This window comes from Rhinolophus sinicus, chromosome 4 (genome assembly GCF_057876585.1).
Source record: "Rhinolophus sinicus isolate RSI-liver-muscle chromosome 4, RSI-T2T, whole genome shotgun sequence".
NCBI classification, from domain to species: Eukaryota; Metazoa; Chordata; class Mammalia; order Chiroptera; family Rhinolophidae; genus Rhinolophus; species Rhinolophus sinicus.
Genome location: NC_142504.1, coordinates 400398 through 415924, shown reverse-complemented (window position 1 = coordinate 415924; position 15527 = coordinate 400398). Strand labels below are relative to the sequence as shown.

At 57.6% G+C, this 15527-nt stretch overlaps 1 protein-coding gene across 3 annotated transcripts; it reads left to right on the top strand.

The window, feature by feature from the left end:
* The first annotated feature begins 7185 nt into the window (after nucleotides 1-7185).
* POLM (DNA polymerase mu) lies at nucleotides 7186-15422 on the top strand. Of its 3 annotated transcripts, none has more exons than XM_074312141.2 (11): nucleotides 7186-7412; nucleotides 8757-8940; nucleotides 9637-9735; nucleotides 9872-10042; nucleotides 10670-10741; nucleotides 12389-12509; nucleotides 13677-13809; nucleotides 13901-14003; nucleotides 14091-14330; nucleotides 14416-14499; nucleotides 14759-15422. In XM_074312141.2, the coding sequence occupies exons 1-11, from the start codon at nucleotides 7240-7242 to the stop codon at nucleotides 14864-14866; spliced, it is 1488 nt and encodes a 495-aa protein (XP_074168242.2). In that variant the 5' UTR covers nucleotides 7186-7239; the 3' UTR covers nucleotides 14867-15422. The 3 variants fall into 3 exon arrangements, with proteins under 3 accessions (XP_074168242.2, XP_019587234.3, XP_019587236.3); XM_019731675.3 differs by having other exon boundaries at nucleotides 14689-15422; XM_019731677.3 differs by lacking the exon at nucleotides 13901-14003 and having other exon boundaries at nucleotides 13685-13809; nucleotides 14689-14912.
* The last annotated feature ends 105 nt before the right edge of the window (nucleotides 15423-15527 follow it).

Below are 15527 nucleotides of genomic sequence, written 5' to 3'. Positions count from 1 at the left end.
GAGACGTCCATCTTCTCTGCCCTCGGACCTTCCTGGCTCCTAGGCCTCTGGGTTTGGACCACCACATTTCTGGGGCCCCCAGCTTGCAGACGCAGATGGTGGGACTGGGCCTTCCTAACCCTGTGAGCTGACCTCCTAACAAATCTCTCAGTGTGTTCCCTGTGGGTTGGGTTTCTCTGCAGAACACCACTAACTCACCCTCCAAGGCGGCCAAGCCTCGACAGGCCGTCCCACAGCTGCCTGGTGGGGCAGGGGCCTCTTCCCTCCTCTCTCTCCTGTCTGCTCAGGCCCTCCACCCCCGGAACCGCAGCCATGTTTCCTAGAGAGCTCGGCCTGGCACCTGGACTCGGCCTCACCTCATTTGGTCAGCTGCACCTGAGGGTCGCTGGGGTCACAGATGAGGCTGCAGTAGCCACCTCCCCAGGAGCCGCAAGAGGAGCCAAGGGCTGGGAAACGGGATGCCACCTTCTAAAGGAGCATGTGCCCCAGGCCCCGCTCCCCCCAGGACAGACTTTCCTTCCCTGAGGGTTGCTGTGGGGACAGAGCCCCAGAAAGCAGTTTCCAGGCTCTCAGCCTCACATAGACAGGTGCTGGCTCAGGTAGTAAATGGCCATCAACTGTGATTGCATGGCCATCAGCTGTGGCTAGTTGGCCATCAGCTGTAACCAGTGAGCCATTGGCCACTAATATAACTGCCGTGGCTACTCTAGCAGAAAAAATGGGGGCCTAGCAAGAAGATGGTGGCTGAGCCTGCAAGCGGCACAGTGAGGGTTGCAAATTGTGTGGCTCCTGTTTCCTGTTTCTCCAACCCAGCCGCCAGCGAGAGTATAGTGGTATAACTCCCCCATCTATGGCTCCGTGGGTGTTCCTTTTTGGCCTCAGCATGTCCTGCGTCCTCTTGTGGGGAGCGGGAGCAGAGACCCCGCCTGGCACCCTGCACGACAGTTGCTATGGGAGAAGCGTGTGGCTCTGGGGGTGACAAGCCTGGGATGTCCAGCCTGTCCACAGGGACTTCCGGGAGCGAGGTGCTGTGTTAGCCCCTGGGAAGGCCTTCACCAGCCCACCCAGACTAATACAACACGTCTGATGTTCATGGGAGGAAATACCACCCACACGGGGCACGTCCTGCCTCAGGCCTGCAGCACCCTCTCCTCAGACACCTCAGGCCTTTACCTGAAGCCACCTTCCCACTGAGCCTTCCCCAACACCCTGAGGAAAACGGAAGTCCTCCCCTATATATGCCGAAAGGGTCCCTCCCACTCCCCACGTCTCTGATATATTGGGGTACAGTGTCTCCAGTTAAGCGCCCTCCCTGTACCCACACCCTTGGCCCTGGGCCTTTTAACTTTGTAGCCGCCCCATTCCCCCCACCCCACCCCACCACACACACTGACTGCCGGCTTGGCCATGTGAATGCTTTGACCAGGGGAATAAGCTGGGTTCAAACAGAGGCTGGAAAACACTTGCGGCATCCCCAATCCTGTCCACCCCCTTCCAGAACCACAAGAGCACACCTGGGTAGCCTGCTGGAGGACAAGGCCCCAGGAGCAAAACCGAGGCCATTCAAGACCGCTGTCCCTTCAGTGGGACACATGAGGGAGGCCAGCGGGACCAGCTGCACCGGGCCAGACAGGCTGAGCTGCCTGGATGCACGACGGGCAGGTGTGTGGCTTATAAAGGTGATTGCCTCAATTGGCCGAGTCGGGAGGCTGGTTACTCAGCGATGGCTGACATTCATCTCGCATGTTTATCACGTCTCCCCACCAGCAATGCTGGCTTCACAGGGATAAAGGACGGGGGGCTGTGATATTTATGACACACACCCCGCATCAGAGGCATGCCTGGCACATAGATACTCTGAGTAAATACCTGTTAAATGGCCAAATACGGGATAAATACCTTTACAGCGTCTCGTGAGATCGACAACAGTCCTGGAACTGTAGGGACTGTGTGGAGGACAGGAGAGTGGCAGTGGGGGTAGGACAGAGGCTCGGGCACAGCCAGCCCCGAGACAGCAACACCTAAAGACCACATCATTTCTGGAAAGGACACAAAGTTGCCAAACTTTAAAATCTACTTGAAAGATCGGACTTCAGAGCTCCATCACCTAGCAAGTAAAACTTTAATGGAAAAAGAAATTCAAGATCAGATTTGAATCATCTCAGAGACGTCTTGTGTCCCAATTAAGGGGGATTGATTTACAACCCAGAGCCTGCGAACTTCCACTTACCTGAAATGGCTTCTCAGGATCAGCTGTGAGTGATGGAAAATCCAATGTAGTAATGGTTAAAATAAAATGGAAACTTGTACTCTTATGTAAAATAAACGCAGAAGTAAGCAGTCCAGCCTGGTCTGGCAGCCTAACAATCCAGATGCTGGCTTCCTTCATTTTGTTGCTCCCTTGTTCTCAACACACAGCTTCTACCTCATGGTGCAAAACAGCTGCTTGAGATCCAGCCATCATTACTTCATACCAGCCAGCAGAAAGGAGGAAAAGCAACAGCAGAGCACAATCTCTTCCCTTAAGAACACTTTCTAGAAGCTCACACAGAGCTCCAAGTGCATTTTGTTGGCCTTTGCCAGAACTCAGTCACAGGCCACTACAAGGGGAGCGACAAGGGGAGCTAAGTGCAGTTTCTTTCCGATGGACTTGTGCCAGGTAAATATCAGGAGCTCTGTTACTAAAGCAGGAGGTGATAGATACTGAGGAATAATTAGCAGTCTTTCTTACAGATGACATTCTTTTTACTTTTATGTCTGGTAAGATTACTAAAATCTTAGCAAGGTGTAAAAAAACAAAAACTGGTACCTGGTAGAGGAAGGTGTAAAAAACCGAAATCCAAAAAACCTGTAAGCATAAGAAACAAATTGTGGTATAGGAAATTTTATACTGTTTGTGTGTCAGGTATTCACGTGCTTGTGTGTTTCTTCGCAAACCTGAGCCAGAAGCTCAGCCAACAAAAATAAGGGATGTCCCCAGCCGCATCCCCCTGCCATTGGAGAGGGGTGCCAGGAGGCACCTGAGGCCACTGCAGGGCCCAGGGTTGTCAGTGCTAATGCCTGCGGTGCCCTCTTTATCTCTACCCTCCCCTTAGTAGCCAAGCTTCTCGAAGATGTTCGTGCTCATCCTTCCACATTGGTAGTCCCTCTCACCAGGCCCCAGGGACTACCCAGTGTCTCCAAGCTCCATCATGACCCACTTCTCCTGCACAGGATTCCAGTGACCTGGAATTCTGGGCTCAATCCTCCTCCTCCCCCACTTCCATGGTGGTGGCTTTGGCAACACGTCCCTCCCAGTCCATATTGCAGAGACCCTCACCTGCCGTCAGCTCAGGCCCCTGCCCCTCTAAATCACACACTTTGAGTCCTGTGTACAAACACCATCCCTAAGGGTGCGGGGTCACACTCAGTGTCTTTTTTTTTTTAAGGAGGGCGCCGCTCACAGTGCCCCATGCAGGGATCGAACCGGCAATCTTGATAGTATTAGCACCACGCTCTAACCAACTGAGCTAACCATCGACCCCCCACACTCAGTGTCTGGAGCTGCAAAGACCTAGAATCCTGGGCGACCGCCACCCACGTGTCCCCAAGGCCTGCCCTTGTGAGACAGGCTGGCCAGCCCCAGGCTGCACCAGCTCGGCTCATCATGGGCACAGGGGTGTGTCCTGCTAAGACGCACGTGCTGAGGGCATGACAGCCATATGCAACATGAAGGTAGTGCTGGGATGGCTTGCCCAGTCATAGACTGGCTCCAAGCCCATGCAGGGAGGGCCCCTACCCCTGGAACCTTCCCTCCAGCGGAGGACACAGCTACTATAGCCCAGTGGGGTCTTGGTTACCAGCATCTTGGTTATCAACTGATGGATCTTTGCAGATCAGGGAAGGTTGCCACCTGGCTGGGGTCATGTGGTCTGTCACGGAGTCCAAAGCTGAGCCCGGCTCACAGCTGTGGACTCAGGGTAGTGGGGTAAATGATGGCCCCCCCAATTCATGTCCACCTGGAACCTCAGAATGTGACCTTATTTTGAATAAAGATTTTTACAGATGCAATTAACGTAAGATTTTCAAGATGAGGTCATCCTGAATTAGAGTGGGCCCAACATGCAATGCCTGGTGCCTTTGTAAGAAAAGAAGGTTCGGAGGAAAGGTAGCCATTGGATCTGGGGCAGAGACTGGAGGCCTGTGGCCACGATGGCAGGACGCTGGGAGCCACAGACGGTACAAGAGGCAGGAAGGCCCCCCCAGAGCTTTCAGAGGGGGCGCGGCCCCGCTGACACTTTAGTCTTAGACGTCTGGCCTCCAACACGGGGAGAGAATAAATTTCTGTTGTTTTAAGCCTCCCAGTGTGTGGTCATTTGTTACAGCAGCCACAGGACACTAATACACCAGGTACTATGGACTGAATTGTGTCCTCCTAAATTCATATGTTGAACCTTAACCCCTAAAGTGACTGTATTTGGAGATGGGGCTTTTAGAAGGTAAAAGGTTATACGGGGTCATAAGGGTAGGGTCCTAATTCGACAGGACTGGTGGCCTTATAAGAAGAAGAGGTCTCTCTCCATGTGTCTGTCTCTTTGCATGCACGAAGAGGTCATGTGAGCACACAGTAAGATGGCAGCCACCTACAAACCAAGAGAGTTGGCCTCAGAACGAAACACACCTTGAGCCATGACTTCCGGCCTGCAAAACGGTAAGAAGTAAGTTTCTGTTGCTGAAGCTGCCCAGTCTGTGGTTTCTTGTTTTGTCAGCCTGAGCGGACTGATACACCAGGTAATCCAAAGCCGCCGTGTGGTGCGTAGCTCAGGAAGGCCCGAGGCGAGCGGCCCTCAGGAGCTCAGGCCAACATCAGCAGCAGCCTGAGGGCATGCTCACCGAGCACTGCTGGCAAGCAGCCCCAGGAGCCGGAACCGACAGCAGGGGCGGCTCAAGAGGCAGCACAGTCCTGGCCCCACAGGCCAGGGACAGGTGCCCAGGGCACTGAAGTGACCTTCATAACAGGAGCTCCACAAAGGTCATGAGGATTGCAAGATGACCACCAGGGACCTCTCTGAGCTGTAAGCGGGACCAGGAAATAGCTAGCTAGATGAGATTTATCTTGAGAAAATGCAAGCTCATACATGTGGATAAAATGAATCCAGAACATATACGAGAGCGGAGCAGGGAGGCAGACTCCACCCTCAGAGCAGCTGAAAGGGCCCAGCCTGGAGGTCATCCGTGTGGTCTCTCTTACTTTTTGGGGGTGGTCTCAGTGTGGGGAGCAGGAAGCTGGGGACTTAGGAATCTGGGAACCCTGAGCCAGGTGTACTGGAAATAGAGGGCTGAGTTCTCCACTTCCCAGCTGGAGGGACAGGGACCTGGTGGTCCAGGGAGGGGAGGAGAGGAGTATGCCACCCACAACATGGCCTTGCCTGCTGGTACCCAGGCTTCCGCTCATTGGGCACTGAGGGTCACCCTCCCCCTCACAAAACCTCCCTGCACCTGTGGGAGGCCCTGTGTTCCTCATTCTGGCAAGCTGCCCAGTGTTTTAGGTATTCAGGTACGATGGGTCATGAAAAGCTGCTTCTGCCCTGGTCAGAGACAGAGGACATTCAAAGGAAGTGGTTCCAGGGGATAGAGGTCTGCTCCCTGAGGAGAGATGGGACCCACAGATGGGGAACTAGGCTCCCATGCTTTACAGAGAACCTGGGAGAGCCCCTTTCCATGCTGACAGGAGGAGAAATGAGAGGGGTGGTGACCACAGGGCCACAAGCCCCATCCTGGGGTTGTGCCCTGGGGTTGCAGAGGACAGGCTGGGAGCTGGCTTGGGAGGCTAAGGCACCTTCCACCCTCAGCTCTGTGCCACTGCAAGTTGGGAGGAGATGGAGGAGAGGGGTGGGGCAGGGGTCACACCTGGCCTGTCCTCGCTGTTCATTGGAGTATGGTTACACTGCTGTAAGGACATTCCAAAATATAGTGCCTGAAAATGACAGAAACACAGAGGAACCGTCAGTATTTTCCCGGTGTCAGCTTTCCCAACCTGATCTGTAGATTCAACATAATCCCAACCTTAGAAACGGAATTGTTGGGTGTGATTTTTTGTTTTTTTTGTTTGATATGGTTGCCAAACTGATTTTCAAAAAGTACTTCCTACAAACTGCCAATTCTGTCACACTTTCAACACGTGTGGTCAATTTTTTAAACGTTGGATGATGCAACAGGTAGATTTCTCAGTTATATTTGCACTTCTCTACTCTAATGATTGGACAGCGCAGCCAATCTGGTGTAAGTTTACGAGTAGCATTTCTTTCCTGAATTGCCTATTGGTGTTCTTGCCAGTTTCTCCATTAGATCATTGCCTTTTCCTTATTTATCTGTGGACAATTTCATAATGACACGAATTAGACTTAATTTCAAAATATGTCAGACACTTTTTCTCTGGTTTGCCTTTTAATTTTAAAATACATTTTAAAATTTCTATGTATTCAAGTGTGTCATTCTTTTCCTTCAGTGTTTCAGATTTATTGTGATACTTAGGCTATAAAAACATTCATCAACTTTCCAGTGCATTGTTTTAGATTTGAATGTTTGATCCGTCTGGATTTTATTTTAATGTTAAGGAGTGAGGGAGGGAGCTAACTTCTGTTTTTCCAAATGGCCGGCCAGTAGTCCAACGCTATTCGACCAAAAAGCATTTCCCGGGTTTGAAGTGGCCGCTCCACCAGCACGTTCCAGGCTAGCGCATCTGCCCCACTGCGCCGTCCCGAGACCCCGCGCCGCCAGGTCTCCGCGGCCACCGGCTCTGCCCCTGCCTCTGCCCCTGCCCGCAGCGCCTGCGGGCTCGCGGATACCTCACGCCAGGCTCGGCCAAGGGCAGATTCCGCCCCCTCCCCCTGGCCGAGGATGGGCCCCCAGCACCCTGACCGTAACCCCGCCACGCCGGGTCTCTTGACCCGGGTGGTACCAGGAGCCCGACGCGGCTTTCCTTGAGAGTAATTCAAAAAGAAGGCGCGCCCCCTGCTCATTTGCATAGAGGCGGGGCCTCTGGCGCCCAGTGTCCGGGACACCCAATCCGATGGGAGCCCGGGACCTCCAGAGCGCTCTGTCGAGCAATCTGCATGGGGCGGGGCCTGCCCGCGGGGTGGAGCCCCGCGCCACCTTCCCTTCCGCTCGGCTTCCGTCCTCATAATTTCCGGCTTCCTGCCGGCCCCCCGCCCGCCTTTCCGCTACGTTCGCCCAGCGCCGCTCCAGGCCCCGGCGCCTATGCTCCCGAAACGGCGGCGGGCTCGGGTGGGGACCCCCGGCGCTATCTCCTCCGCGGCATGTTTCCCCGGCGTCACCATCTACCTGGCGGAGCCGCGCATGGGCCGCAGCCGCCGGGCCTTCCTCACACGCCTGGCGCTGTCCAAGGGTTTCCGCGTGCTGGACGCTTACAGGTGCGCCGCTCTCGGCCAAGCGGGGCCGCCTACCTGAGGGCGGGGCCGCCTACCTGAGGGCGGGGCCGCCTACCTGGAGGCGGGGCCGCCTACCTGAGGGCGGGGCCGCCTACCTGAGGGCGGGGCCGCCTACCTGAGAGCGGGGCCGCCTTCCCAGGCCGCCTACCTGAGGGCGGGGCCGCCTACCTGAGGGCGGGGCCGCCTTCCTGCGGGCGGGGCCGCCTACCTGGAGGCGGGGCCGCCTACCTGAGAGCGGGGCCGCCTTCCCAGGCAGCCTACCTGAGGGCTCAGGGCGGGTGCGGCGCCCACGGCCCGGCATCACTGCGCTGTCGTTCCCGGTGGACGGGAGGACACCGCTGCGTGGTGTGACGGCCTAAGCACAGAATGCCGGTGCTCGGGACTTGGCAGCTGCCCGGCCGCTTTCACATGCCATGTTTCTGAACAACAGGCGGCTGAGAGAAGTTGCACACGGCTGGCCAGGGGGGAGGGCCACCCGAGGAGTTTGGATTCCAAGTTAGCCCTCGGACGTCATGGCCCGTGGCTCTTCTCTGTTTCCTCTTCTGTAAAAGGGTGCTGCCAGCAGTTAGGGCCACGATCTGTAGGTCACGGGGCAGTGTGTGCCAGAGGGTTGTAAAACAGCCGCGTGGGTGTAGGCAGCCGGAACAGTGTCACTGGCTAATAGCCCCTCTGCCTTAGTTCATCCTGCCATCTCCTTTCTCCTGGGACTGAGAAAGTGAGTCTCAAGTGGCTCCAGGACAACCAAAAAATAGCGGCTGCGGAGGCAACAGGGAGAGTACGGTAGCTGGTTCCCATAGGTGTGAAGTGGAAAGAGCCCGCAAACCAGAGGCCAGTCCCCCTGCAGGTCTTTCTTACCTTAACTGTTCCCAGGATGACAGCAACTCAGTGTGCTGGGCACTGGCTGAGCCCTTTGGCCCATTAGCTCCTTCACTCTTTACAACAGCCCCACAAGGGACAGTCATTATCTCTGCTTTACAGAAGAGACATGAGGTGCCCAGGCGTACCCCGCAAGGGTGTGGCAGAGCTGAGGTTCAAGCCCAAGCTGTCTGGCTCCAGCGCTTAGATGAAGCCCCCTGGTCCTTGCACCTGAGGAACTCCGTTCTCTGGGGTGGGAGGACAACACAAAATCAGGCTGGGCTTGTGATTCTAGCTGGAGCAGAGGGCCGCCAGGAATAGGGCTGGGAAGTCCTTCTGAGACGATGCCATCTGGAGAACCAACAGGTGCCCACCAGGCAGAGTAAAGCCTTGGACGTATGGAGTGAAGCGGGAAGGATGGCAAGCCTGGGAAAGGCCCAGGCCTCACCCCTGCCCCCACCCTCTGCCCAGCTCCCAGGTGACACATGTGGTGATGGAGCAGACCTCAGCTGAGGACGCCGTCTGCTGGCTGGAGAGCAGGGCGGCGCCACTTCCCCCAGGTTGTGCCAGCCCAGCACTACTGGACATAAGCTGGTTCACAGAGAGTATGGCAGCTGGGCAGCCTGTACCTGTGGAGTGCCGGCACCGCCTGGAGGTGAGCTGGGCGGTGGATTCATGTGGGGACACAGGGAAAGCCCCAATGCAGGCTGTAGCCCAGCTGGGCCAAGCTGACATGGCAGCAGTGCCTCTGTCCACATGAGGTGGGCACTGAGGGCTCTGCCCACACCAGCAAGCCAGTTCATCCCAGCTTCTGCTGTCAACACTGGTGCGGACACTTGGGGTCCATTTATTTTTGGCATCTTTTGGCTTTTCGTGTTCACCAAGTCAATGACTGTGACCCCTAAGTGAGATGACACGAGGGCCAACAGGAGGCTGTCCTTGAGTGACTGTGAGGTTCATGGCTGCTGCCTACCTCTGTGCTTCCTGGCTGAGCAGAGGTGGGGATGCAGGTGGGGGCTGGGAGCAGGCTGCCTATGTCCAAATCCTGGCTCTGCCTGTGAGCCATGAGGCTTCAACATCCCCATCTGAGGTGGGGATGACAGGCTTTTGGGAGGTGGGGTACAGGCAGGAAATGTGTCCGTGAGGGTTGGCAGGTGGTGTCACTACTGCCACTCGGGCCTGCTCTGCAGGGCGGCGCCATCTTTGCCACATGCTTCTGGTCATTTTGCCCTCTCAGAGTTGGCTCCTGTCCTGTCTGCTGAGAGCCTTAGGTGACCATCCAGAAGAGGCAGCGCTCTCGGGGCTGCCAGCTCTGCAGCTTCCCAGTGGCCTGTTCATTGCCCGTCCCTAGGTGGCTGTGTCCAGAAAGGGGCTGCCAAGCCCAGTGTGGATGCTACCCTACGCCTGCCAGCGTCCCACGCCCCTCACACACCACAACACCAGCTTCTCGGTAAGCCGTGGGTTCCTGGTCTCCCTGAGAGGACTCCCCACTCTGTCCTTCCCAGCCATGGGAACAGGTGGGTGGCAGCTGGAGGGCTGGGCGAGTGTCCCCGAAGCCCGCCCTCACCCAGGGCCCCTCTCCGCAGGAGGCTCTGGAGACGCTGGCAGAGGCAGCGGGCTTCGAAGGCAGTGAGGGCCGCCTCCTGTCCTTCTACAGATCAGCCTCCGTACTCAAGGCCCTTCCCAGCCCGGTCACAGCCCTGAGCCAGCTGCAGGGCCTGCCCCACTTTGGAGAGCATTCCTGCAGGGTCGTCCAGGTAGGTGCCCAGCACACTTTTCAAGGCAGTGTTGTGAACACCAGTGGAGTGAGGCGGCCTTGAAGGCTGGGGACAGCAGGTGGCAAGGTAGGTCAGAGCCCAGACGTTGATGCTGGCTCCCAGGCGGTGACAAGCCACCCTCCACTCAGATTCCTCATATGTAAAGTATGACCACACCACGTGCTTCAGGGTGGCTGACAGTGCTCTATACAAGGGGCCCCCCTGGGCCTGGTGTGGCTGGGACTGTTAGCATCTGCCCTAACTGACCAGGACAGTGGCAGAGAAGCCCTGAGTACAAGCCACTCTCTTAAAGGGCAGAATATTTGAGGAATGTTGTTCTTTTGTACACATCTCTAGGACACTACATCATGACCAAGTTACTTTTGAATTCAGTTATGCTTTTAAATGAAGTCGCACTGAATTTTTCACCTGTTTTGAGAGTGGTTTCCATATGTTGGGGCTTGTTCCTCATCTGACAGACCAGCTGTGTTCCTGGGCCTGAAGCTCTGAGTGCCTCCGGGGCAGTGTCCACTTCCAGGTCTGTCAGGGCCTGACACCACAGAGCCTGCCACTGAGTGTGGGGTCTGCCGGGCCCGGCCCCAGCTCAGAGCTTTGTGTCCCCCGCAGGAGCTGCTGGAACACGGTGTGTGTGACGAGGTGGAGAGAGTCCGGCTCTCAGAGAGGTACCAGAGCATGAAGGTATGCATGGGAGGGCTGTGGGACACAGCCCTCTTCCCCAGGGGACAGCACATTTCATGCAGCGGAGCAGTGGCCCCACCCAGGGGTCACAGAAGGTCTCTGAGGAAGTGGCAGCTGACACCTGATATTCACAGGCAGCCACAGACGGGCAAGGAGAAGCTTCTTTTCCAAGATGGCTCTGTCAGCACTGTGTGTCCTTACTGGGCACTGACGTTATGTGCTGTGCACCTTAAACAGCATGTGGGCCCAGCATGCCCCAGGCGGAGGGCCTGCGGGCCGCACACTTTTGCTCTGTGTCCAGCTGACATCTTGGTGTTTTCCTGGCCATGTCCACAGCGTGCCTTCCCTCTGCTCCTCCTCACCTCCCATTGGACAGATGTGCAGCCGCCTGGTGCCTTGGGGGTGCGCTCTGACGCCCTGCTTTTGTGGCTGGCGGCCAGCAGATCTGTGACCCGTGGGGCCGTGGGGCAGGCCTGGCAGGGCAGGTCATCGCTGCCGTGGAGGGTTGCACAAAATCTTGTGAGGATCCACGGGGGCTTCAAGGTGGACGAGCCATGTGGAGGGCAGAGGGGCTCAGGCATGCAGACAGCGGGGGAGTGGGGACCATACAGGAGCTGGAGGGCAGAGGCGTCTGCCTCCTCGTGGGCACTGGAGTCCCGAAGGCATCAAGTGGGCAAACAAGTACGTTAACAATCAGAAATTTAGTTTCGTAAACAGTATGATTGGGTTCTTCTCAGCGTATTTCCTCTCAGGACTCTGTTGGTGACAGTGACCCAGCTCATGCTCTTGGTTACGGGGATCAAGGGGAGGATGGCAGCACAGCCCAGAAAGGGGTGCAGTGGGTCTGCAGGAAGTGGGGCTCTGCTGTTCCTCCTCAGCCTGACCAGCAGCCTCCCAGGTCAGACATGGCCAGAGAAGGTGCTCCTGCCAGACACTGTTGCCTCCACCCTGACCTGTTTTAGTGCCAGAAATTCCTGGAGGGGCTCTGACTGGCCGGCCTAGGACAGGTGCCTACCCCGACCAATGGGTTGTAAGGCACAGGTGACTTGCTTGGGCTGGGGTCACAGTCCCCTGTGTTAGGACGGCCAGCCACCCCGTGAGAGGTCAGCTCCAGTCATGTCGTCTGCACTGGCCTGGGTGTGTGTGCTGACCACTGGCTGGGCAGTGACAGGTGCTGTGTGAGCCTGGAGCGCAGCCCAGCCAGGCCCAGCTTCATCCCCGCCAGCTCCTACTAAACCCGCCCTCGAGTTGTTAGGGGGCCGCTGTTGGTTCAGGAGAACTGCACTGATGAGCCTCAGCTGCCGTTAAGTGGCTGTTGTGGTGATGGAATCACAGGCTGCAAGTGCACAAGTTCTGGGGACAGACCTTTCCTAGAGGAGGAGACCAAGGTGCCTGGAGCCTTCCCCTACTGTCCCCTGGAGGGGGCGCTGCATAGGCCAGGCTCGGGGTTGGAATCCTGCCAGTGCACCGCTGTGTGGCCTCGGGTAGGTCGCTTAAACTCAAAAAACAGCAGTGGGGCAGCACTGGGCATGCTGCACGATGACAGCGAGGCCACTGGCGACCCCTTTGCACCTCAGTGTCGCCACCTGCATGTTGCTGTATGAGCTCTGCCCCTGGCCCCTGACCGGGCTGTGCTCATCACAACAGCTCTTCACCGGGATTTTTGGGGTTGGAGTCAGGACTGCTGACCAGTGGTACCGGGAAGGGCTGCGGACGCTGGACGATGTCCGGAAGCAGGTACAGAGACTGACCCAGCAGCAGAAAGCAGGTGAGCTTCAGAGAGGCCCACAAGGAGGGTCTCTGGAGGGTGGGAAAGGGGTCGGCGCGGGGGCCCATGGCTAGGCGGGCACCTCCAGTGGGCTTCCTGGGCCTCCACCCAGTGGAGGGAGGACCCACTGCAGCCCTTTCTCAGTGAATGACGATGGTCACAGTAGCTAACGTGACATTGAGGACCTTCTGGTTAGACTTGGACTGGACCAGGCCTGGGCCCTTCCTCCTGCTTCCAGGGAGGGCCTGTCTGAACAGCCTGGGCCTGGCACGCCTGACTGCTGACCGATGGCCAGGGGACCTGTGCGGTAGGAGAGGCTCAGGGAGGGCCCTGCTCTTTGGAGGTGGCACTGTGAGGTGGAAAAAACATGAACTTGAGAGTTGGCTTGGCTGGGTTTCAGTCCCATCTCTGCCACTTATTAGGTAGGTGGCCCTGAGACTAAGATTCTCCGAGCCGCCATTCCGTCCTGTGTGAAGTGTGGGGCGCCATGGACATCTGTCTGAGGGTAGCAGGTGTTGAGCAGATAGTCTGGTCTGCCTGTGTGGCCTGAGGGAGCCCCACAGCCCAGCACCCACCGCCTCTGAGTGTCTTCCCAGGGGCTGCAGGAGCAGCGCCACCCGTGGTCGGGGGCCGGGTGGGATCCTAGGAGACCTGCCTTGTCGATCAGCAGGGAGTCAGACCTACAAAGCTGTGTGACACCCGCTGGTTCACTGAGCCAGCTCTCCCAGGACATGGTAAAGCCAGAGGTGGCAGCAGCGCTGAGCTGGCTCTGCCAGGTGCTGTCGCTGCTACACTTCCCGTTCCCATCTCCTAAGTGGAAGGTACAGAGTCCTGACAGGTGAGCAGATGTACTTGGGCTACAGTAAGCTGCTCCCAAGTGCTATGGACGTCCTCTTCCGTGTCTTTTTACCAACTGCTGGTCCCATTTATGGGTGGGAAAGGTGAGGCACAGAAAGGAGCGTGTATCTTGGCTGTGTCGGCCTCAGCATCTGAGTGGGTATGACGTACATGTTACACTGGGGGACTGAGTAGAGGGCACAGAGGACCTGGTATTTCTTTCCACTGTATGTGGATGTAGTTATTGCAGAATAGAAGTTCCATGCTTAGAAGGTAGGAGGGCACTGGAGAGAGCTGGGCTGGGAGCTCAGGAGAGCCTGCCGCTCACAGGACTCCAGCACTACGGGGACCTGAGCCGTCCGGTCCAGCGGTCCGACGCGGAGGCCCTGCAGCTGGTGGTGGAGGCAGCCGTGGGCCAGGCCCTCCCTGGGGCCACCGTCACGCTGGCTGGGAGCTTCCGGAGGTAATGGCCTGAGGTGGGCCTTCCCCCACTGCAGGTCTCTAAGAGCACGGCGGCCGTGCACTGGATGGCAGCGTCACGCTTGCCCCCTCAGGGGGAAGTCGCAGGGCCACGATGTGGATTTCCTCATCACCCACCCCCAGGAGGGCCAGGAGGTGGGGCTGCTGCCCAGAGTGTTGTGCTACCTGAAGAAGCAGGTGAACGCTGGGACCCACTGGGACCTGGGCCTGCCCGCCCGGCTGCAGGGGCAGTGCCGGTCACACCTGCTGTTCCCCGCCCCCCAGGGCCTCGTCCTGTACCAGCAGCACGGCCGCTGCAGAGACCACGCTCACTGGATGCGACAGAGCCACAACATGGACACCTTTGAGAGCAGCTTCTGCATTTTCCGCCTGCTGAGACCCTCAGGGGCTGCTGTGGGGGGGCCCCAGAGGCCCGGCCCCGCCTGGAAGGCTGTGCGTGTGGACCTGGTGGTCGTCCCCATTGGCCAGTACCCCTTTGCCCTGCTCGGCTGGACTGGCTCCAAGGTAGGGTGTGCTGTGGGGTGGGGCGCATGGCCTGACGGGGCCAGGGGTCCCGGGGCCTACTGACACTGTCACCCCTCCACCCCAGCATTTTGAGCGTGAGCTTCGCCGCTTCAGCCGGACCGAGAGGGGGCTGTGGCTGAATAGCCGGGGGCTGTACGACCCAGAGCAGGTGTGTTGCTGGGCGGGGGTGGGGCCGTCTGTCTGTCTGTCCAATGGCCCACAGCCTGGAATCCACAGGCAGGGCCTTGAGACAGCCACTCCGGCTGCCCCTCCCCGCTTCCCCCACCCTTTCATCAGGGAAGATGCTACAGGTTGGGGGGGAAGTGCTCAAGCACCAAGGTTCCCACTCCCCTCGCAGAAGGCGTTTGTCCATGTGGCTGCAGAGGAAGACATCTTCAGACACCTGGGTCTTGCCTACCTCCCCCCAGAGCAGAGAAACGCCTGATCCTGTCTGCCACTCTTCAGAAACCCTGGGGGGCCGCTCAGCCAGCCGAACCCCATGGATGCCCTTGGCCACAGAATGTCTCCAGGCATAAGCTGCACTGCCATCCAAGTTCTCACCCTCTGGAGTGGACCCTCGTCCGCCGCACACCCTGCCCACACCCGTCCTACCCAAGCCCGGGGTAGGGAGTTGGAAGAGAACTTTCAACTGACCCACTGCCTGGGTTTGCCTCTCGCCCCCAACCAGGCTTCCTTTTAGGGTCAGTTGGAAGCAGCTTTTTAAAAGCAGGTCACGTGGTGTGACTCCTTGCTCAAAGCCCTCCAGCAGTGGCCCACCTTGCTCAGTAAACCCGAAGTCCTCACTGCGGCCCCCACGTCCCCAGCATTTCTGCTCCTCTCCCAGTGAGGCCCCCCAGCCCCTGCTCTGTGACTGAGCCCAGCTCATTCCCACTTGCACTGCCCCAGACACCCACATGGCCAGGGGCTGTGTCACTCTCTCCCCAGGGGCCTGGCCTCATGGTGTCCTGTTCCTCAAATCCCCAGGGGCGCCCTCACCCAACCGCCCACCTGGAATTACTCTTCTGTCCAAAAAGTGTCTGTCAAGTGAAGACTTCCCTGATCCCTCACATTAAAAAACATTTTTTAAACTAAGATGCAGTAAAACCGATTCTTGCCATATAGTTTTCTGAGTGCTAACACCTGTACAACCTGTTCACCTCCACCAAAATCAGAACCCCCCTCATGCTGTCCCATTGT

Bases quoted from the DNA above. Each gene is read 5' to 3' on its own strand.
- POLM (XM_074312141.2), top strand. From the start codon at position 7,240: ATGCTCCCGAAACGGCGGCGGGCTCGGGTGGGGACCCCCGGCGCTATC. The intron at 13,810-13,900 runs GTAATGGCCTGA...TTGCCCCCTCAG, and splicing joins CTGGCTGGGAGCTTCCGGAG to GGGGAAGTCGCAGGGCCACG. The intron at 14,004-14,090 runs GTGAACGCTGGG...CCCGCCCCCCAG, and splicing joins TGTGCTACCTGAAGAAGCAG to GGCCTCGTCCTGTACCAGCA.